The sequence below is a fragment of the Somniosus microcephalus genome, chromosome 32 (genome assembly GCF_052327205.1).
Source record: "Somniosus microcephalus isolate GS21.2 chromosome 32, FLI_Smic_1.0, whole genome shotgun sequence".
Classification (NCBI taxonomy): domain Eukaryota; kingdom Metazoa; phylum Chordata; class Chondrichthyes; order Squaliformes; family Somniosidae; genus Somniosus; species Somniosus microcephalus.
Window position 1 is genome coordinate 26,437,821 of NC_141018.1, and position 23,035 is coordinate 26,460,855.

General features: G+C 46.8%; 1 protein-coding gene across 1 annotated transcript in view; it reads right to left on the reverse strand.

Moving 5' to 3' along the window:
• Positions 1 to 23,035, reverse strand: part of LOC147097350 (CUGBP Elav-like family member 4) — a 345,078-nt gene that overhangs the window by 31,323 nt on the left and 290,720 nt on the right. Inside the window, exon 11 of the mRNA XM_085972256.1 lies at positions 267 to 416. Within this exon, the coding sequence (XP_085828382.1) occupies positions 289 to 416 (128 nt within the window). The 3' untranslated portion in view covers positions 267 to 288. The remainder of the gene's footprint in view (positions 1 to 266; positions 417 to 23,035) is intronic.

Here is a 23,035-nt window from a genome sequence, read left to right on the forward strand (position 1 = left end):
AGAGTGACTTCCCTTCTGTTTTTTGGCTTAATCCCAAAGTGCTGCTGTAGTAAAAATGTGACAAGTACACTTTTTTCTAATTATTTTAACTTGGCCCGGATTATATATCTTTCGTTGCAAAAAAAGCGAGTGCTTACTCTGACATTCACATTACGGCAAGGCTGGAGTGAGTAAGCTGTGGTAATAGTCTTGTTTTGACTGCAGCACTGTGTGGTGCCATGTAAACAGCAGCCTGTTCCATGCTCACACAGTGCTGGGATGTCTACCTGTTTTAGGAGCGTGGGAAGGTCAGTAAGGTCGGTTAGCATCTTTTGGTCTTTTCAGTTGCACTTTTAGCCTCTTCATCCCAATCTGAAAGCCGTTCATAGCCTGAATGGCAGCCTGAGCACTGGTAGGATTGTCAAAACTCACAAACCCTGGAAATAGCAAAAGACACATTTCAGAATGGTGAAATCTACTGATTGCTTAGTTCTGAGGCCCCTGAGACATGGCCAGGGATTCAGACGCAAATGTCAATCACATCCTCAATTTAAAGACCTGACCTTTTGTTTTGTTTTTTCCTGCCTTGGTCCTCCACGACCCACGACCAACATTCCTGCTTATTTATTTATTTTTATTTTTTTCGGGCCCATTCGATTGCTCACCCGTGTGCGCGGTTGCTTCGATCGTAGAGCCGTTGAAGTGGCCTGCGCGGGACCCTCCCAATCGCAGCGTGGCCGCGCGTGGCTTAACGAGGGAACATTGCCCATGACCCATGACCATCAGACCGACCTGCTTACTCGTGCAGTTCTCATGAAGTTGCTCAAGGCAAGCCGGAGGACGCGTCCGTTTGATGATGACAGGTACGTTACACCACGTAACGCACAATGTGCAAGTGAGGGGAGGGGCTTACGCCCCGACAACCCCGTTATCCTCACAGACTTAAAGGGACTGACTGCCTTGAGGGAAGCTGCTAAGATGCAGCGCTTCTTAAAGTGGAGTGGCCCTTTAAGGCTCCGCGGCTCCCTAATTGCTGTTGCTCAGAGGAGTTTTTTTTTTGGGGGGGGTGCGGGTGGTGGGGTGAAAATAAATCCCATGATGCAGCTTCCCAACCCCTCAACCAGAAACTGAGAAGAAGGGAATGGTTCAGAGAGTTGTCGGGATCTGGAACGCTCGACTCGAAAAGGTGGTGGGAGCTGATTCCATCAATAATTTTCAAAGGGAGTTGGATGGGTTCTGGAGGATGAGCAACTCACAGGGTTACAGGACAAAGAGCGGGGGTGGGGAACTGAGCACGGCTGCTCTTTCAAAGAGACAGTACAGGCACGACGGGCCGAATGGCCTCCTTCTGTGCTGTAAGTGTCTATGAATCTAAGTGGTCTCTTAGTGCCCTCAATCGGAAGCTGCTTACACACCCCTGGCTCCTCACCATAGAGGACATCAAGGTCAGAAGGAACCAGCAGGAAATGATTGGCTTTCTTTCTCCATTTTTTTTTACAATACTTTTTCTTTAAAGTACCCTCGTTCATTGACAGGTTCCCTGCCATCAGTGATGATGTGCTGAATATGATATTTGAACCAATTTTGAGACGTGAAGGGATGAATTGCTCTTATCAAATGGATAAATATTTTATCCTAGTTCTATCATCATTATAGAGGAATAGAATTGAAAAGCAGAGAAGTTATGTTAAACTCATAGAGAACCTTGGTTAGACCACACTTGGAGTACTGCGTACAGTTCTGGTCTCCATGTTATATAAAGGATATAGAGGCACTGGAGAAGGTGCAAAAAAGATTTACAAGGATGATACCAGAAGTGCGAGCTAATAACTATCAGGAAAGATCAAACAGGCCGGGGCTCTTTTCTCTAGAAAAGAGAAAGGTGAAGGGGGTGACCTAATAGAAGTCTTTAAAATTATGAAGGGCTTCGATAGGGCAGATGTAGAGATATTTCCACTTGTGTCCAAAACTAGAGGCCATCAATATAAGATAGTCACCAAGAACCTGTGGAATTCTCTACCACACAAGGCACTTGAGGACAATTCATTAAATATATTCAAGAAGGAGTTAGATATATTTCTTAAGGCTAAAGGGATCAAGGGATATGGGGAGAAAGCAGGGACAGGGTACTGAGTTTGGATGATCAGCCATGATCGCATTGAATGGCGGAACAGGCTCGAGGGGCCAAATGGCCTACTCTTGCTCCTATCTTCAATGTTTCTAAATCCAATAGGGAATTCAGGAGAAACTTCTTTCCCCAGAGAGTGGTGAGAATGTGGAACTCGCTGCCACAGGGAGTGGCTGAGATGTTTAAGGGAAAGCTAGATATAGGGAGAAAGGAATAGGATGCTATGCTGATGGGGGTTAGATGAAGTAGAATTGGGAAGAGGCTCGGGTGGAGCAAGAATAGACCAATTGGACCGAATGGCCTGTTTCTGTGCTGCAAATTCTATGTAATCGCCACTTATACTCTGACTGCCTTTCAGCCTTCTTCAGACTGGGAAGGTTGCGGTGGGACAGCTCTCAAATTTCTCCGTGACTTTTGCTGCCGCCGCTGTACGCTTGACCCAGTACGCTTGACCCAGCGGGAGAGCGGGAGTGCAGGAGCGATGCCTCTCCGAGCTCTTCATTCCCCTCCCCCTTCCCTGCTCCCGAGAAACAGGAGGACATTTCCACGTCCTCTGCCGCTTGGCCCCGGCTGACCTTTAGCCAACAACCCAGCTGTTGAGATGAATGGAGGCTGAATAACTGGGATTGGAATTCGAGCATTTGGAACGGAAGTTCACCACTCAATCTCTGGAGCGACCACTGCAAGTACATCGGCTTCTTTTTAAAAAATATCGGGGGTGGGGGGGCATTTATGCTTTGTTAGCTATTTTAATAAAGTGGACACAAGGGAGAGCATTTTACACTTCCTCACAAAAAAGTAACAGGAAAATATACTGCAAGATGTCAATTAAAAACGAACAAAAAAGTGATGATAGGGCCAATTCTGGATTGACCCTGAAAATAGTGCCTCACTTGAGGGGACAGTGGATTGTAGAATCAGGCTCTGATCTCCTTGCCCGATTTGCACTCCCATTAAGTCAGGCACCATAACAAGAGCCTGACCTTGCAAAATTCTTCCCAGTTTATATATTCTTATAAACAGGAAACTTTGATAACAGTCACCCCAATAAGGCCCTAATGTTTTCCTCTCCCTAAAGACTTATGTGTATCCTTGAACATGTCATGTCTGATTTATACTGGATCTGGAGTCAATGGAGTTAAGTCTTGTCTTCACCACAATCTGGCAAAGCAGATCACCCGCCAGTTACAGATTCGCCTGATTTTCATCCCATTGATGGATGGAGGGAGCAGGGAGGTTATGATGGAGCTGTACAAAACGCTAGTTAGACCACAGCTGGAATACTGTGTGCAGTTCTGGTCGCCACACTATAGGAAGGATGTGATTGCATTGGAGAGGGTGCAGTGGAGATTCACCAGGATGTTACCTGGGCTGGAGCGCTTCAGCTATGAAGAGAGACTGGACAGGCTGGGGTTGTTTTCCTTAGAGCAGAGAAGGTTGAGGGGGGACCTGATTGAGGTGTACAAAATTATGAGGGGCATAGATAGGGTAGATAGCAAGGAACTTTTCCCCTTAGTAGAGGGGTCAATAACCAGGGGGCATAGTTTCAAGGTAAGGGGCAGAAGGTTTAGAGAGGATTTGAGGAAAAACTTTTTCACCCAGAGGGTGGTTGGAATCTGGAACTCACTGCCTGAAAGGGTGGTGGAGGCAGGAACCCTCACAACATTCAAGAAGCATTTAGATGAGCACTTGAAATGCCATAGCATACAAGTCTACGGACCAAGTGCTGGAAAATGGGATTAGAATAGACAGGGCTTGATGGCCGGCGCAGACACGATGGGCCTCTTTCTGTGCTGTATAACTCTATGACTCTATGGGCTGGATTTTGATACTGGAGGCGTGTAGGAGGCGGGACTACAACTTTTGGGGTTGTAGTCCCGCCTCCATCGAGTTGTGGCCAACCCACGCGATTTTCCCTTGATTGATCTTATTGAGCCTGCCCAGCGGGCACACCCGGCAACAGGTGCCATCACAGATTGACATTTCATCTGTCAAGAGCTTTTGACAGATGAAATATCAGCGTTTGACAGCTGTTTGAAGCTGTCAAACACTGACAATCTGTACACTAAGTTAATTCCTCCCTCTCAGGCTGATTTAGAGATCTCTCCAGAACAGAAAGCTGAATGCTGCAACTTTTGACAGCTCGCGGCTGTTCTGCTTTCTGTGCCGGTGAAATGAGGGACCCCCGAGACCTGAAGGAAGGAAGCCTGTAAAGGTAAGTAAAGGTAAGTAAAACTTATTTAAACACTTTACACACACCAAACACACTTACCTTTGCACTCATGCACCCATCACACACCTGAACACCGGACATCTCGAACCCTCCAAGCCCTTCAGCCCGACGGTCCGCCTCACTAACTTGGCGTGGTTTGGAGCCATTGGGAATCCCACACTTCAGGGATAAAAATAGGGATTAGGCTAAAAACTGCCTGTTAACTACCTGTTAACAGGCAGTTAATTGGCACTAATCCCCTTCCCGCCTCGGGGAGGCGGGTCTCAGCACAGGTCGGGTATCCGCCCCCTTTGAAACTGGCATGGAGGCGGGTTGGGGGCGGGATGGGTTCATGCCCCCCAATTTCGCGATTTTAACCCCCAACACGCCTCCAATCCCGCCTCAACGGCCCAATGAAAATCGAGCCCTATGACTCTATTGAGGACTACAACAGCACTTCTGGACTAATATAACAGGATCTCCATTTAAAGAAAGAAGGAACTTGCATTTATATAGCTCCTTTCACGACCTCAGGATATCCAAAAGCGCTTTACAACCAATGAAGTACTTTTTCGAAGTGAAGTCAGTGTTGTAATGTAGGGAAATGTGGCAGCCAAATTGCACACAGCAAGCTTCCACAAACAGCAATGATATAATGATCAGATAATCTGTTTCTTAGTGATGTTTGGTTGAGGAATAAATATTATCCAGGACACTGGGGAGAACTCTCCTGCAGTTCTTTGAAATAGTGCCACAGAATCTTTTAGGCCCACCTGTTTAACGTGTCCTCTGAAAGACGGACTTCCCACAGTGCAGCGTTCCCTCAGTACTGCACCGGAGTGTCAGCCTAGATTTTATGCTCAAGTTTCTGGAGTGGTGACTGAAACCCACAACCTTCTGACTCAGAGAGCTGTTACCCACTGAGCCACAGCTGACACTTAGGCCAGAATTTTGCCGGTGCTCAGGGGGCGGAAATCATGAGTGATTTTAATCTCCATATTGATTGGACAAATCAAATTAGCCAGGGTAGCCTTGAGGAGGAGTTCATAGAGTGCATGCGGGATGGTTTCCCAGAACAGTATGTAATGGAACCGACCAGGGAGCAGGCTATCTTGGATCTGGTACTGTGTAATGAGACAGAATTAATAAATGATCTCATAGTAAAGGATCCTCTAGGAAAGAGTGATCATAGCATGGTTGAATTTCAAATTCAGTTGGAGGGTGAGAAAGTTGTATCTCAAACCAGTGTCCTGATCATAAACAAAGGCAATTACAATGGCATGAGGGTAGAACTAGCTAAAGTGGAAAAACAAATTAAAGGGTAAGACAGTTGAAATGCAGTGGCGGACATTTAAGGAGATATTTCATAACTCTCAACAAAAATATATCCCAGTGAGAAAGAACGATTTTAAGAGAAGGGAGCACCATCTGTGTCTAACTAAGGAAGTAAAGGATGGTATCAAATTGAAAATGAAGGCATACAATGTTGCCAAGATTGGTGGGAGACCAGAGGATTGGGAAATTTTTAAAAACCAGCAAAGGATGACTAAAAAAATAATAAAGAGAGAGAAGATGAATTATGAGAGTAAACTGGCAAGAAACATTAAAACAGACAGTAAGAGCTTTTATGGGTATATAAAAAGGAAGCGGGTAGCTAAAGTAAACATTGGTCCCTTAGAGGATGAGACTGGGGAATTAATAATGGGGAACGGGGAAATGGCAGAGACTCTGAACAAATATTTTGTATCTGTCTTCACGGTAGAAGACACTAACAACATCCCAATAATGGATAATCAAGGGGCCAGAGGGAGGGGGTAACTAAAGACAATCACTATCACTAAGGAAATAGTACTTGGTAAAATAATGGGACTAAAAGACCACAAGTCCCCTGGACCAGATGGCCTGCATCCCAGGGTCTTAAAAGAAGTGGCTGCAGAGATAGTGGATGCATTGGTTGCAATATACCAAAATTCCCTGGACTCTGGAGAGGTCCCAGCGGATTGGAAAACTGCAAATGTAACAGTCCTATTTAAGAAAGGAGGGAGACAGAAAGCAGGAAACTATAGACCAGTTAGCCTAACATCTGTCGTTGGGAAAGTGCTGGAGTCCTTCATTAAGGAAGCAGTAGCAGAGCATTTGGAAAGTCATAATGCAGTCAAGCAGAGTCAGCATGGTTTTTTGAAAGGGAAATCATGTTTAACAAATTTGGTGGAGTTCTTTGAGGATGTAACGAGCAGGGTGGACAAATGTGAACCAGTGGATGTGGTGTATTTGGATTTCCAGAAGGCATTCGATAAGGTGCCACATAAAAGGTTACTGCGTAAGATAAGAGCTCACGGAATTGGGGGTAATATATTAGCATGGATAGAGAATTGGCTAACTAACAGACAGCAGAGAGTCGAGATAAATGGGTCATTTTCTGGTTGGCAAACGGTAACTAATGGGGTGGCTCAGGGATCGGTGCTGGGGCCTCAACTATTTACAATCTACATTAATGACTTGGATGAAGGGATTGAGTGTTATGTAGCCAAGTTTGCGGATGATACAAAGATGGGTGGGAAAGCAAGTTGTGCAGAGGACTCAAAGAATCTGCAAAGGGATATAGACAGGCTAAGTGAGTGGGCAAACATTTGGCAGATGGAGTATAATGTGGGAAAGTGCGAGGTTATACACTTTGGCAGGAAAAATAAAAAAGCAAATTATTATTTAAATGGAGAGAGATTACAAAATGCTACAGTTCAGAGGGACCTGGGGGTCCTTGTGCATGAAACACAAAATGTTAGCATGCAGGTACAGCAAGTAATCAAAAAGGCAAATGGAATGTTGGTCTTTATTACAAGGGGGTTGGAGTATAAAAGCAGGGAAGTCCTGCTATAACTGTACAGGGTATTGGTGAGACCACAGCTTGAATACTGCGTACAGTTTTGGTCTCCTTATTGAAGGAAAGATATACTTGCATTGGAGGCAGTTCAGAGATTATTCACTAGGTTAATTCCAGAGATGAGGGGGTTGACTTATGAAGAAAGGTTGAGCAGGCTGGGCCTATACTCATTGGAATTTAGAAGAATGAGAGGTGATCTTATTGAAACATAAGATACTGAGGGGGCTCGACAGGGTAGATGCAGAGAGGATGTTTCCCCTCGTGGGGAAATCTAGAACTCGGAGGTGCAGTTTTAGAATAAAGGGTCACCCTTTTAGAACTGAGATGAGGAGGAATTTCTTCTCTCAGAGGGTCGTAAATCTGTGGAATTCTCTGCCCCAGAGAGCTGTGGAGGCTGGGTCATTAAATACATTTAAGGTGGAGATAGACAGATTTTTGCAAGATAGGGGAGTGACGGGTTATGGGGAGCGGGCAGGGAGCCCAAGATCAGCCATGATCTTATTGAATGGTGGAGCAGGCTCAAGGGGCCAAGTGGCCTATTCCTGCTCCTATTTCTTATGTTCTTATGTTCTTAAACCCGCTGTCAACCCGCCTCCAATCAATCTTCCCAAGTGTCGGGTCCCCGATTTGCGGCGGGAAGAGGATTATAGCCACTTAACTGCTTGTTAACAGGCAGTTAACAGGCTTTTTCCAATTTTGACACTTCTACTTCGGGCTTCCCAATGTCCGGACACCACGCCAGGTAAGTATGGCGTGCTGTGGGTCTGCTGTAATGTTTATGCATTGATGACAGCTGCAGAGTGGTGTGAAGGACCCAATGGTGCACCAGTGAGTTTCAGACGTAAGAAAATGTTGGGAAATTCATTTTTAATGCATTTAGACTTTTATGTAGGTAACAAGTTTTGATTTATATGTGTAGTCCCACCTCATTGGGAGAACCTCTCTCACCAGTGACAGATTGCTTCTGTAACCTCACCTGCAGCTGCCATCTGTTCTAGCCTAAGGAGGGAGTCACTGGAGAGCCTGGGTGCAAGAGCTCACCTTTGTACAGTGATTGTCAATGTTTGCAGCACCTCAATGCTGTCAAACACTGAGAAATCAGCTGTCAAAAAAAATGTGCGTGGCCCCTTTAAGAAAACCGGCAGATGATGCGTCATCAAATGATGTCATCTGACACCGGCTTCCTCCTAATTGGCTGGCAAGCCCGCAGGGCGGGCTTAACAAGGCCAATTGACGCAAAATCACGTCCGCGGGCCGGCTGTCATTGGGGGCGGGACTGAAACCCGGAAGCCACCTGACCCGCTCCCAAGCCGTATCGATCGATAAAATCGCGGCCTTAGTTTATGTTTGACATACAGAGAGAACAACGCTGCTATTAGGAGTTCCAAAACTTTTACTTCTCAGATTTTATTAGCAACCAATTTTATGGAGACAGACCAAGGTTGCCCATCTGTTGTCTTTTTCCAGTCTCTCTTAGTAGCCAGATACCTCTAAAAGTATGTGGGCTGGATGTGATTAACAGTAGCATGTCCTACAACTGTCCAAGGAGCCATGCTCATTTTGCTGTCCCTAAAAGCTGGCCTGAATTAGATAATGAGGCTGTAAAACTGTCCCACTGAGCTCATTAGGTCTGGTGCACTGCAGTAAAAGGAGATGGTGTAATATTCTGTCATGGTTAATGATTGAGTGGTGTGGGATTACCAATGGGGTACAGTAGGAAATGGAACCTAATTCACTGAGTGATGTTGGAAAGACATAAATTCCTGAGTCTACATAATCCTGATAATCCTGGTCACTTACTTTCATTTATATCACAAATTACTGGTACCAAAAAAAAAATAATGATTATATAATTAGAAATGCTGGTGAAGGTCAAAGGTGAATACCCAAGATAAACCCAATTTGGACATTTTGAGTATGGGTTGGGGTTAGCCTTTCCCTTCAATGCTGCTGAAGGTTCTTGGTGAGATAGGTCACAGAGCAGCATCATTGTCTCAGGCCACAAGACACATACAGGTATTGCAATTCCTTCATTGTCGCTAGGCAAAATCCTGAAATCCCTATCCAACATCATCGTGGGACCAATATCACCGCAGGGATGGCAGCGGTTCAAGAAGAAGGCGGTCCCCCACCACCTAAAGGATGGGCAACAATGTTGGTCTTGCCAGCGTTGCCCACATCCCGTGAACAACTAAATAAAGGAAAATTAAGAAATTAAAATGGTCTAATGCCTTTTGGATTACATATGGGTTATGTTGACTCTGGTGTGCATTGTTTGAGATGATGAGATTTAAAGACATTTTGGCTTCTCTTTGCTAGTGACAGATTCCTACACAGAGCCCAGGAAACTCATTTTTAGCCGGGTAGTCAATGTGACCACAGTTCAGGTGATGTTGGGCGGGATCGCTGTGGAGTTTGACCACTAGCTGTCACTGAGTTTGTGCATACACTCATTTATGAGACGTCGTTTTATTTTTAAGCTTGCTCACTTCTTCTGGGCTAACTAATCGGTAATAAATGCTGGCCTTGTCAGCGATGCCCACATCCCATGAACGAATAAGAAAAAATTATAACAGCTCACAGCTGGCGTGTCTAAACAAGCGCACTATAGTGGTAATTTTATGAGGCCGTTCTCTTTGAGGGGAAGCTTCATCTGTCAAGACCGCATATCGGAAATTCCAGCCCAACCGACCACGATTTCCAACCCATCATTTGATCTGTTGGTAGGGGGTAGAAAAAGGAAGCAAAGAACTTCCATTTCTACAGCGCCTTGCACAACCTCAGGACGTCCCAAAGCGCTTTACAGCCAATGAAGCACTTCTTGAAGTGTAGTCACTGTTGTAATGTAAGGAAACACGGCAGCCAATTTGCACAGCAAGCCCCCACACACTGCAATGTGATAATGACCAGATAATCTGTTGGTACTTAGGAGTTGTGATCGGGTGGTTGGTTAAAGGTCCTATGATCTGATTGGTCAAAGGGATTCTACAGCACTACATTATTAAATCATACATTTGACAAGATACAGGAAACTCTTTGGTATCCGGCACCGACGGGACCGGCGTGTTGCCGGTTGATTAAAAATTCCGGATGACGGAGAGGGTTATCTACCGAGGCTATTTTTAACAAACAAAGAGTCAGACTCCTGTTATTGAGGTGTTCGGACTTCCGACAGCGCCAAGAAGCCGAGTAGTGGCAGTTTGGAGAATTACCCCCACTGACTAACTCGGCCACCGCGGGAGACTCGGACTCGGCAACATTGCCGGTTATTGAGGTGTTTTCGGAGTATGAATTCTGCCGGTTAATAGAGAATTCCGGATATTTAGGTGCCGTTTAAACGAGAGTTTCCTGTACAGGATAGATAGTTAGAGAGAAAGAGATGGCTAGAGAGATAGATGGAGAGAATGAGAGTTAGAGCGATAAATGGGTAAGAGATAGAGAGATGGGTGTAGTGAATTACAGAGAGAAAAATTGGGGAGAGAGCTTGCGAGAGATAAATTGAATAAAGGGAGATGAATAAGGATATAGAGAGAGAACGACAGAGAGCGAGAAAGAGATAGAATTATTTGATCCTGTCATTGCATTGTTACTTAGGTGCCACTGAAGGACAATAACCTGGAGTGGTTCCAACTACCAGCATCAGTGGGATTTTAAAGGGATTCAGAGAAGTCCAAATATTCAAGGACTAAATGGAGCACACTGCTGTTCTCCGACGGTTGACAGACAACCTGATTTCATACGACCAGGGAATTAATTCAGGACTGTATGCATATTTCAGTCTTGAAATGGCGGTGACATTTTCCACGACCTGACCCTATGAATAAAGTATTACCATCATATTGTGGTCAGAGCTGCTGAAAATTCAGAGCCGAGTGATATGGAGATATCAAGTAGCGTGACTGACAGCTCATTTTAACCGGCTGGAGTCTCTCCATACTGAAATGTGTGAATTATCAGGCTCCCGGCTGCCATTTATAGATCAGATCACACAAGAGCAGGTCACGTTACAACTTTGGGCGGGCAGATATGTTAATGTTACCCTTTAGAGCAGCACCTCGATAACAATATCTGCCCAGCTCTCAAAATGCAAGTTGTTTTTTTTCCCCCCGAATTATTCCACAAAATTCTTTGGTACAACCTTAAAGGGACCTCAGCCTCCTCGTTTCCAGGCAGGCTCGTGGGGAGGCTGAGGGCATTACATTCTTAGACCTCTGCTGCCGAGATGCCCCGTTGGGTGTTCTGCCGAGTTCGTGCTACGGTCTATCTACAGGACACTGATTGGCAAGCAAATTCCTCATGAAACCGTCCCGTCCGAATGGTTAAGCTTTTATTTTTCCTTCAGTTGCTAATCCGTCATGTCCCTGTGGACTTTGCATCAATGCCCGGAATTCTAATAGTTATCAAAACCTCTTTTACTCATGATAAGCTGGAAGACCGACTGTGATGGCGCACTGGGCAGCCTGGGGCCTGGAGTGCCCTTGGGGCCTGGAGTGTGGTTTCTGAAGTTCACTGCAGCCTAAACACTATGGGGGAAAAATCTGTGTTGTTTGCGCCTCCCGTTAGTGCCTTAAGAGGGCGCTAATGGGGCGCAAAGTAACTAGCGCTGTTTGCGCCGCTCGCGAAATTAACTAGACATTTTGCGGCGGCGCTAAACACTGCCGCCACGATCTCCTGCGCCGGCAGATCGTGACGTCAGTCGAGTGCGCAACGCCCCGGTAGCGTCCCGGACCGGATATTGAGTGGCACCCCCTGCCTTACCGCCTGCCGCTAGCAACAACAAGTTGAGGGGAGCGTTTTGCAGTCAGGAAGGGACTGGGGGAGCGCTATTTAAAGGCGGCCACTTCCTGCCTTTTTTTGTTGGTGACATTTGTGCACCACGTATTCTGAGAGAGGAGAGTGACTTCTGGAGAGATTCACCGCTGTGTGAAGGAGCTTTAAGTACTGAGCAGCACTTTGCAGGTTCATTTTGATATGTACTTCCTTGCTTCGCCTCGCTCCTCGGACTTTGCGCCTTAAGACAGGTGTGAAACGCCAATCACCTCCAGGGGCGATAAAAGCCAAGTTTGCCGTCGGAGGCGATAATTAGCGCCAGGCGCTAAACATTACGCACGGCCGATAATGGCGCCCCAAACAGGATGATACTGATATTTTCCCCCTATAAGCGGTCCGTCTATTACTGTAATACTTTCCTGAAGCAATATATCGTACAGCTGACACGGGGGTAAGATTATCACACACCTCCCTGCTGTCAAAAGATACAGGACCCTACAGATATCACTGGGTAGACTCCCACCAGCCAATGTCCCTGCGACATCTGTTCCACTGGCGTAACTTTGGCGGAAATTTGGCGTAGACGCCCTTCATGCGCCTAAACGGGGTTTCCGGCAAAGTCATGGCAGCAGAGCGGGAGAAGACCCAGCGAGTACATACCAGTGATGCAGGTGCAGAAATCGTAATGGAATGGAGTGAAATTCATGCAGGGAGCACTGACCTCCTTGCACGAATATACGCTCCTGTCGCGCAAACTTTATTCAGGAGCATTTATTTGTAAAATGTACCCTAATATTTGTAATACCGTTAACGCACCACTCTACAAAACCTGCTTTAGATGCAAATGATATGGTTCTTCCCTTCTCAAAACCACTGATACCCAGTTACTTATATTCTAAGATTATTTTGTCTTTGCTCTACCTGTCTTGCTTAAGATGCAAGGTTAACTTATTTCTTTATTTTAACTGCCCCCCTCCCCACCCCACACCTCGAAATCTTCCTCCAGTTCCTCAGTTATTGACAGGATTCTAAAAGACAATGGGGGCTAAATTCGGTTGATTTGCTCCTCCCGTTAGTGCCCTAAGAGGGCGCTAACGGGGCACAAATCAACTAGTGCCTGGGTGCAGCGCCACCAATGCCACCCGCAAAATTCAGCAGGAGGTTAGCAGCGGCGCTAACCGTTAGCGCTGCGCAGCACCGCCGGCAATGCCGTCATCGCCGTGCGCAGCGTCCCACTCGCACCCCGGCTGCGATATTGGGTGGCGCCCCCCGACTTACCGCCGGACACTATGTCCGCTGGGGTCAGGGGGGCCTACCTGTGGCCGGGGCGCCGCTAGTTAAAGGGGAGGTGGCAGGCGGCCATTTTTGTTGCTGGCCGCCTGCCATCACCTGCCCCCTCTGCCGTCCCTGGATCCCGTGAAGCCCCCGCCCTCCAGCTGCTCTCCATGAGCCCGGCACTCTTCTTGAGTGCCCGGCTCGTTTGCCGACACTTCCGATCCCTGGTGGCCCAGCTCTGCCCCGGGACGCGCTGCGCCAGGCCTCTCTCCTGTAAGAAGGGGAGGAAGGCCTGCAGTACCACGGTGTGTCGCGCCACGGTTTTGGCTCGCAGCGCCCCCTCTCGGGGTGCTACCTGGGAAAATTGGCCGCGGGGGGCGCTAACCTTTTCGGGGCGCTAAAATTAGCACCGCGGCGAAGGTAGCGGCCCAAAGGGGGCGCTGCTGAATTTTTACCCCAATGTTTTCCACTATCCAGGGAGGTTGGTTTTCCCCATCGTGAAGCCGACACCTAAGCAGGTGGTCACTTGACGTGGTCCAGGCCCACCTGATGGGACCGGCTCCAGCCACAATGCCCCCGATTGGCATCAAGCGCTTTCATGATAACTTTCCCACTGGTCATGAATCATGTAGTGTCCGTGTGTTGATAAAGACACTGAAGACAGGAGTTGGTTCATAGGTATTTACTAAGCAAAGTCTGGGGGGGGGTTCTAACGGATATACACAATATACAGGCTTATATAGCCCGAGTGGCAATTACCGGCATTACAGCACACCTGGGGCTCTTAAAGGCACATACACCACAATTCGTCCCCTTTTAGCTAACCAGTACATCATATTTTAAGTAATTATTAATTACATGTTATAAGCAAAATAATATACATTGCTGTAGTTAATTAATTATAAGTTAGTCTCTCAGGAGGCTTCCTGACTCAGTCCGGATAACGCCTCGGGGGTGTAGTAGTTTCTGGTGGCGTAGTAGGTTCTTCTGGCAAGGCTGATTCGGCTTGAATGCCAGTGTCGGGTTCATCGGGTTCCAGTATCACCGGATCGGAGGTAGATATGGGTATCTCTACTTCATCGTTAGATGTATAGAGTTGTGGTGTAGGTTGTCCCTTTTCGGATGACTTTATGATTTGGTCAGCATGGCGCCTTATTATGCTTTCTCCGATGTCCATGGTATACATCAGTGGTCCTAGTCGTGTGCAGATAGTTCCAGGCTGCCATTTCTCGGTACGGTAGTCCCGGGCCAAAACCTGTTGACCTATCTGGAAGGCCCTAGTTGGCCTTTCATTCATGCCTTGAAACTGCCAGTTCTCCACGTCCCTTCTGATGTTGGGCTTGACCAAATCCAGCCGGCATCTTAGGTTTCTATTGAAGAACATCATGGCGGGAGTTTGGTTGGTAACCATATGTGTTGCATTCCTGTATGCGAATAAGAAGTTATCCACCTTGTGCTGAAGTTTTATGTCTTCATTACCCATGGCCTTGATGGCCTTCTTGAAGGTCTGGACAAACCTTTCAGCCAATCCATTGGTGGCGGGATGGTATGGGGCGGACGTGTAGTGCTTAACCCCATTGTTTTTTAAGAACTTTCTGAATTCTTCGGACACAAATTGCGGTCCATTATCAGAACATATCTGTTCCGGCAGCCCATTCCTGGCAAATATGGTCCTTAATACTGTGATGGTTTTTTCCGTGGTGGTGGAGGACATCTTTATTACCTCCGGCCACTTGGAGTGTGCATCAACCACGATTAAGAACATTGAGTCCATAAATGGACCAGCAAAGTCGATGTGCACCCTTTGCCAGGGAGATGAGGGCCACTCCCATGGATGTAGAGGGGCTTGTGGTGGAGCGTTTTGAACCTTCTGGCATCCTAGGCAGCTCTTGGTCATTTCTTCGATGTCTCCATCGATACCTGGCCACCATACAAACGCCCTAGCTAGGTTCTTCATTTTCACTCCACCCAGGTGCCCCTCGTGAAGCTCCTTTAGCACTTTATCCTGGAGTTTGGGTGGAATCACCACTCTAGATCCACACATCAAGGTTCCTCGGCACACTGACAGCTGTTCTCTTCTTTGCGAGAATGCTGGCAACAGTGGTTCGCCATGTGCTGGCCATCCCTTCACTGTTAAATCGTAGACCCGTGAGAGAGTCGGGTCATTTCTCGTCTCCCTTTCAATGGCAGAATTTGTCACTGGTAGACATTCCACTATGGTAGAGTGGAACATCTCTACTGGGTCTACTGTAGGTGCCTCTTCTACCGTTGGCAACGGTAGGCGCGATAAACCGTCAGCATTCCCATGCTGTTTTGACCCTTTGTATTCTATGTTGTATTGGTGTGCCCCTAGAAAAAGGGACCACCTCTGTAGCCTTTGCGCTGTCATAATGGGAACACCTTTTTTAGGGTTGAATATGGAGATGAGGGGTTGATGGTCAGTCAACAAGGTAAATTTTTGTCCGTGTAGGTAATGGTTGAATTTCTTCACTCCCCATACCAGGCTGAGTGCTTCCCTGTCGATTTGGGCATAGTTACGCTCAGCTGAGTTTAATGAGCGTGACGCAAAAGCTATCGGCCGTTCTGAGCCATCAGGGAATTTATGGGATAATACTGCTCCTATGCCGTAAGGGGATGCATCGCACGCCAGTCTGATTGGCAGTGATGGGTTGTAATGAGCCAAAACTTCTTCGGATGTGATTAAGTCTTTGCATTTATGGAAGGCACGTTTACAGTCTTCGTTCCATTTCCAAATCACTCCTGTTTGTAGAAGTTCATTAAGAGGGTGTAGAAGAGTTGATAAGTTCGGTAAAAATTTATGATAGTAATTTATTAATCCCAGGAACGACCTTAATTGTGAAACATTTTCAGGTGCTGGGGCTTTTATAACCGCTTCAATTTTTTCAGGTGACTTATGCAACCCTTCATTATTAATTATGTGGCCACAATATGATATCTGATTTTGGAAAAACTCGCACTTGGGGCGATTCGCTCGTAGTTCTTTCAGCCTAGTGAGCACCTGCTCCAAATTGGCAAGGTGCTCGTTGTCGTTTTCTCCTGTTATAAGGATGTCGTCTAGGTAGCATTGAGTCCCCGGAATCCCTTGCAGGACTTGCTCCATAGCTCTTTGCCAGATAGCTGGAGCTGATGCTACTCCAAAAACCAGTCGATTGTACTGGTACAGGCCTTTGTGTGTGTTTATCGTGAGATACTTTTTAGAGGCCTCCTCAACCTCCATCTGTAGATATGCCTGTGCCAAGTCAATTTTGGTGAAACGTTTCCCTCCGGATAGTGAGGCAAAAATATCTTCTATCCTCGGAAGAGGATACTGTACTGTGTGAAGAACCGGGTTTACAGTCACCTTGAAGTCACCACAGATGCGAATTTTTCTCTGTTCTTCAGATTTATCTTTATTCAATGCTTTTTTCATGACTGGAACGATGGGTGTTGCCCATTCGCTCCAATCTATTTTGGATAATACGCCTGCTTTTTCCAAATTCTCCAGCTCTGCCTCGACTGCTGGACGTATTGCGTATGGCACCGGTCTTGCCTTAAAAAATTTGGGAATTGCTGCATCTTCCACTTTTATTGAGGTGGCGATGCCTTTCAAGGTTCCTAGTTTCTCTTGAAACACTTCTTTGGCGTTGGCCAAGATGTCTTTTAATCGTTCAGGTATGATGTCATCATTGTTTTTTTCCTTACTGGTCACCGTCAGTGCCTGAATGGAGTGCCAGTCTAAACGTATCTTCCTGATCCATTCACGTCCCAACAACGGTGGACCACCATCTTGTAAAATGTATAAATCCAACTTTTGTATTTCTTTGCCGTTGTATACAACAGGCACCCTTATTTTTCCTTTGGGGTATACTTTCTGCCCCGTATATGTTTTTAAGATAATGGATGTGTCTTTTAGAGGTATATGCGAAAATAGCCTCTCGTAATCCCGTCGATTTATTACGGTTAGAGCTGATCCTGTATCTAGCTCCATTTTAACTGGGGACCCTGCTATTGTGAGGGTAACCCAAATGGTTTGGTAATCATCTTTGGCAAGTACATTATGTAATTTGAGACAGCTTAGTCTCTTGTTTTCGAAGTCGCTATCACTCTTCTGGTCTTCGGAGCTACTGTCCGTCATCATTTGTACCTTCCTGTACTTTTCTTTATTGATTTTTTTTTTCCTGTCAGTGGATTTATTTTGTCCAGATCGGCATACCCGTGCAATGTGTCCAATCTTCCCGCATTGCCTGCATGCTTTGTCCTTGAACCAGCAGTCCCTCTGGTTATGGGTGGATCTGCCGCAGCGATAACATCTTTCGAAACCCTGTGTCATTTCATGGGTGCCGAAGTCCTGTGTCTTTTGTTGTATCTCTGCAGCTCCTTTTGCTGCTGCTTCGTATGATACAGCCATACTGAAAGCTTTGTCCAATGTTAAATCTTTTTCAGAAAGCAGTCTTTTTTGTGTTCCTTCACTTAAGAGACCGCAAACGAATTTGTCTCGAAGATAATCTGATAGTCCTGCCCCGAATTGGCAGTACTTTGATAGCTTTCTTAATTTGGTTAGGTAATCAGCGTTACTTTCATTCTTGTGTTGATTTCTCTTGAAGAACTTGAATCGTTCCGCTATCAGCAGCGGTGTTGGGTTTAAGTGCTCCTGCAGGGTATCAACAATTTCTTTAAAATTCTTGTCCTTTGGTTTGGCTGGAGTGATTAAATTTCGTAACAGCCCGTATGTCTTTGCGCCCATTAAGTTCAGAAGTACTGAAGCTTTGTTTCATCTTCTATTCCATTTGCAGTGCAATAAACCTCTACTCTTTCCACGTATGTGGTCCAATCCTCTATTTCGCTATCAAAAGCATCAATATTACCAGATTTAGGCATTTCAGAAAAGATATGGCGCTTCCCGCGCTTTTTTTCCTTTTCTGTAGCAAAGATATGGCGCTTCCCGCGCTTTCCCGCCGCTGCTGCCGATAACAACGCTGTTTACTGCGGTTTCCGTTCTCTTTTTTTTAAATTTACTGTTGGAGACTCGTTCCCGCTGGCGGTCTGAACGCTGATCTGCTTGCCGCGCCGGCCGTCTCCCGAGTGCTCCCTCCCAGTCCGTTATTGCTTGCCTCCGATTTTGCTGCCTGTCTCAGCTGTAGAGCCAGCCGCTGGAGCCCCAGCCTGACGCCCAGGAAGGATTAGCGCAGTACCTGCCACCAGCTTGGCCAGCTGGTGAAACCACAGCTTCTCTCACTTCCTTGAGTCTTCTGGACGCCCGAGGAATCGATGTCCTTGAGGTGCTGCCGAATTGCAGGTAAGTCCGTTTCCACTTCGTCGCCACTGTAGTGTCCGTGTGTTGATAAAGACACTGAAGACAGGAGTTGGTTCATAGGTATTTACTAAGCAAAGTCTGGGGGGGGGTTCTAACGGATATACACAATACTCAGGCTTATATAGCCCGAGTGGCAATTACCGGCATTACAGCACACATGGGGCTCTTAAAGGCACATACACCACAAATCACAAAAAAAGAGAACTAAGCAGCACCATCAGCTCAGGATTTTTATTTAATTGTCTTAAAATGTATTAAACGCTGAAAAAAAATGAACATTTTATATTTTTTATTTTTCCAGTGCCTCAGGTGTGGTTTGCAAATTTTCCGCCTAGTTATCACAGTGCACTCAGCCTATTGTAGTTCAACAGGAAGAGGGCAAAAACTACAACTTCCGTGATGCATACTTCTCTCACATATAGAATTTGTCCACAGTAGCTGGAAGTCCCCAGGAACCAAGGCCCTATTGAAATTTCCAACTCAAACTCCAGGCCCCAGGCCCCAGGTGTCATACCTAGGCCCCAGGCCCAGGCATCATATCCAGGCCCCAGGCCCCAGGCATCATACCCAGGCCCCAGGCCCCAGGTGTCATACCCAGACCCCAGGCCCAGGCATCATATCCAGGCCCCAGGCCCCAGGCATCATACCCAGGCCCCAGGCCCCAGGTGTCATACCCAGACCCCAGGCCCAGGCCTCATACCCAGGCCCCAGGCCTCATACCCAGGCCCCAGGCCCCAGGCATCATACCCAGGCCCCAGGCCCCAGGCCTCATACCCAGACCCCAGGCCTCATACCCAGGCCCCAGACCCCAGGCCTCATACCCAGACCCCAGGCCTCATACCCAGGCCCCAGGCCCAGGCCTCATACCCAGGCCCCAGGCCCAGGCCACATACCCAGGCCCCAGGCCCCAGGTGTCATACCCAGGCCCCAGGCCTCATACCCAGACACCAGGCCTCATACCCAGGCCCCAAGCCCAGGTGTCATACCCAGGCCCCAGGCGTCATACCCAGGCCCCAGGCCCAGGCCTCATATCCAGGCCCCAGGTATCTTTATTAACATATACATGAGAACATAGGAATTAGGAGCAGGAATAGGCCACTTGGCCCCTCGAGCCTGCTCCACCATTCAGTAAGGTCGTGGCTAATCTTGGGCTCCAAGCCACTTCCCTGCCCGCTCCCCATAACCTTTCACACCCTTATCTTGCAAAAATCTGTCTATCGCCACCTTAAATGTATTTAATGATCCAGCCTCCACAGCTCTCTGGAGTACAGAGTTCCACAGATTTACGACCCTCTGAGAGAAGAAATTCCTCCTCATCTCAGTTCTAAAAGGGTGACCCTTTATTCTGAAACTATGCCCCCGAGTTCTAGATTTCCCCACGAGGGGAAACATCCTCTCTGCATCTACCTTGTCGAGCCCCCTCAGTATCTTATATGTTTCAATAAGATCCCCTCTCATTCTTCTAAATTCCAAAGAATATAGGCCCAACCTGCTCAACCTTTCTTCATAAGTCAACCCCTTCATCTCAGGAATCAACCATGTGAGTCGTCTCTGAACTGCCTCCAATGCAAGTATATCCTTCCTTAAATAAGGAGACCAAAACTGTACACAGTACTCCAGGTGTGGTCTCACCAATACCCTGTACAGTTGTAGCAGGACTTCCTTGCTTTTATACTCCAACCCCCTTGCAAGAGGCGGGGCCTCAATTTAATATCTCATCTGAATGATTGCACCTCTGATACTACAGCACTCTTTCAGTACTGCATCAGACTTTAAGAGTTTAGATTACGCGCTCAAACTCCTAGAGGGATCATTTTAACCTCAGGGATAGTGTAAAACGCGTGATCTCAAATGAGTTGCTCACTATGCACCCCGCTCCATTTTCCTTTGCATTAAAGTCAACTCAATATCGGCCACTTTACATTATTGGCCACAGTGAAAATTACCCTCCGAGAGTAGGCCTGAGCTCCATATGTTATGGCCCAGAGGTGGGAACGCTACCCAACCGAGCCAAGCTAACAGAAGATTATTAGTATTGGGAGACTGAGAACTTCCCATTTCAGACAACCCACGTCTGCATCTAACTGTAACCTGGGAGTGTTTCTCAGCGTCAGAAAAGCGGAATCTCCATTTTCCCCCTCATTGACTCTTTGCAGTCTCCAAGATCGTCAAGAAAGAAAGACTTCTATTTATATAGCGCCTCTCAGATATGTCTCAAATCACTTTACATGGAATGAATTAGAGGTGCACAGCAAGGAGACAAATGCCATTTTTGGGGGTGTTGTCTCAAGGTGCTTGTCAGGGTGAACTCACTCCTCATTAGTATCCTGGTACCTTTAACATCCATCTGAATAGGCAAGCATGTTAAAGCCACCAGGGGACCTTATTATTGGCAAGCTCTGTGAATAGTCACCCGCTGTTGAGCCTCCAAACTCATTTCGTGCAAGATCCTTCAAGAAAGCGGCGAAGGATGGTGCCTATCTCAGCCGCCTGTGCTGGATCCAAGCCCAGGTCCCGGAGGTTAGAATGTGCTACCGCTCTGCAACAGCCTTCCGCCTTTTTGTGTAGCAACACACCTATCATTTCTATAGTGATTAATTCCCGCACTTAACAGCGAGTCCCCCTGTGTACGCATTTGGAGATAAACTTGCAATCATCATTGCTGTTGGTCCTCATGAGGGCAATGTCGATCAAAGCTCTGATCCCTAATGTCTTCATGAACAGAGATGAGAATAGAAGAACGCAAGGAGCGAAGGCGGCACTCTGCTGCTTTTCATATACTTACGACATACCTTAACTCCTTCAGCTTGTGCCCCTCAACTTTTCTACTTAAAATCTTAAGACCCAATCTTGACTTTACATAGAATTACATTTAGGGACGATAGGACAGTTATAAAGCCACTCCTGACGTTTAAATTACATGGAACTTACAGCACAGGAACAGGCCATTCGGCCCAACTGGTCCATGCCAGTGTTCATGCTCCACGCAAGCCTCCTCCCACTCTAATTCATCTCACCCCATCTGCATATCCTTCTACCGAGACTCTACCTAATCACTACTCCCCGGCTTCCTCACCTTCTCTCTTACTGTTTACAACCTGTTTCGGTCTATGGGGCTTGGTCATAAGAACATAAGAAATAGGAGCAGGCATCGGCCATTTGGCCCCTCGAGCCTGCTCCGCCATTCAATAAGATCATGGCTGATAATCGACCTCAACTCCACTTTCCCGTCCGATCTCCATATCCCTCGATTCCCCTAGAGTCCAAAAATCTATCGATCTCAGCCTTGAATATACTGTAAGACTCAGCATCCACAGACCTCTGGGGTAGAGAATTCCAAAGATTCACAACCCTCTGAGTGAAGAAATTCCTCCTCATCTCAGTCTTAAATGGCCGACCCCTTATCCTGAGACTGTGACCCCCCTAGTTCTAGACTCTCCAGCCGGGGGGAAACAGCCTCTCAGCATCTACCCTGTCAATCCCCTTCAGGATCTGGTGTGTTTCAATGAGATCACCTCTCATTCTTCTAAACTCCAGAGAGTATCGGCCCAATCTACACAATCTCTCATCATAGGACAACCCTCTCATCCCAGGAATCAATCTAGTGAACATTCGTTGCACCGCCTCCAAGGCAAGTACATCCTTCCATTGATAAGGAGACCAAAACTGTGCACGGTACTCCAGGTGTGGGCTCACCAAGGCCCTGTACAATTGTAGCAAGACTTCCTTATTCTTATACTCCAACCCCCTCCTTCATTTATGTTTCTCAGGTGTGAACTGCCCACACAAATTGCTTTCTTTCACGTTCATTTTATCGTTTATTCACGAGGGAAGTGCCCCTCAGTACAATACCATTAGACAATTCCATTAGGTTAACAATTCCTGTATAATTTTGAATTAAAACTTCAGTGTAATTCTCCAGTTGCTCCCACCTGTAAATATTATTCCACAACAATGAAATCAAAGTGTCTTCTGCCAGTCTTCAATCAATGTCACTCCCACATTACTCTTTATGGCCACCAGTGTATTTTATTGAGCTTCTATAGCATACATTTTAGTTTTTTTTTTCAAAATTATAGACAGTGACCATAGGCTGCAATTTAATCTCAGGATCCAGGTGGCATTGATGCACCACTTGAGGTGCTCCTCCGATGATGTAACGGGTACACGCACTTGGCCTGTATGGGACTGAATCACATGTACTAGAAGGTCGCAAGCTTGATCTGTGCTGATTAGCGGAATTCAACCGCGGCAGGAGCTGCCTGTACAACAGTTGGCCTCAGTACCCGTGGGCCAGGAAACGGGGGAGATGTTAGATTGAGTCAAGAAGGAGTTAGATATATTTCTTAATGCTAAAGGGATCAAGGGGTATGGGGAGAAAGCAGGGACAGGGTACTGAGTTTGGATGATCAGCCATGATCTCATTGAATGGCGGAGCAGGCTCGAGGGGCCGAATGGCCTACTCCTGCTCCTATC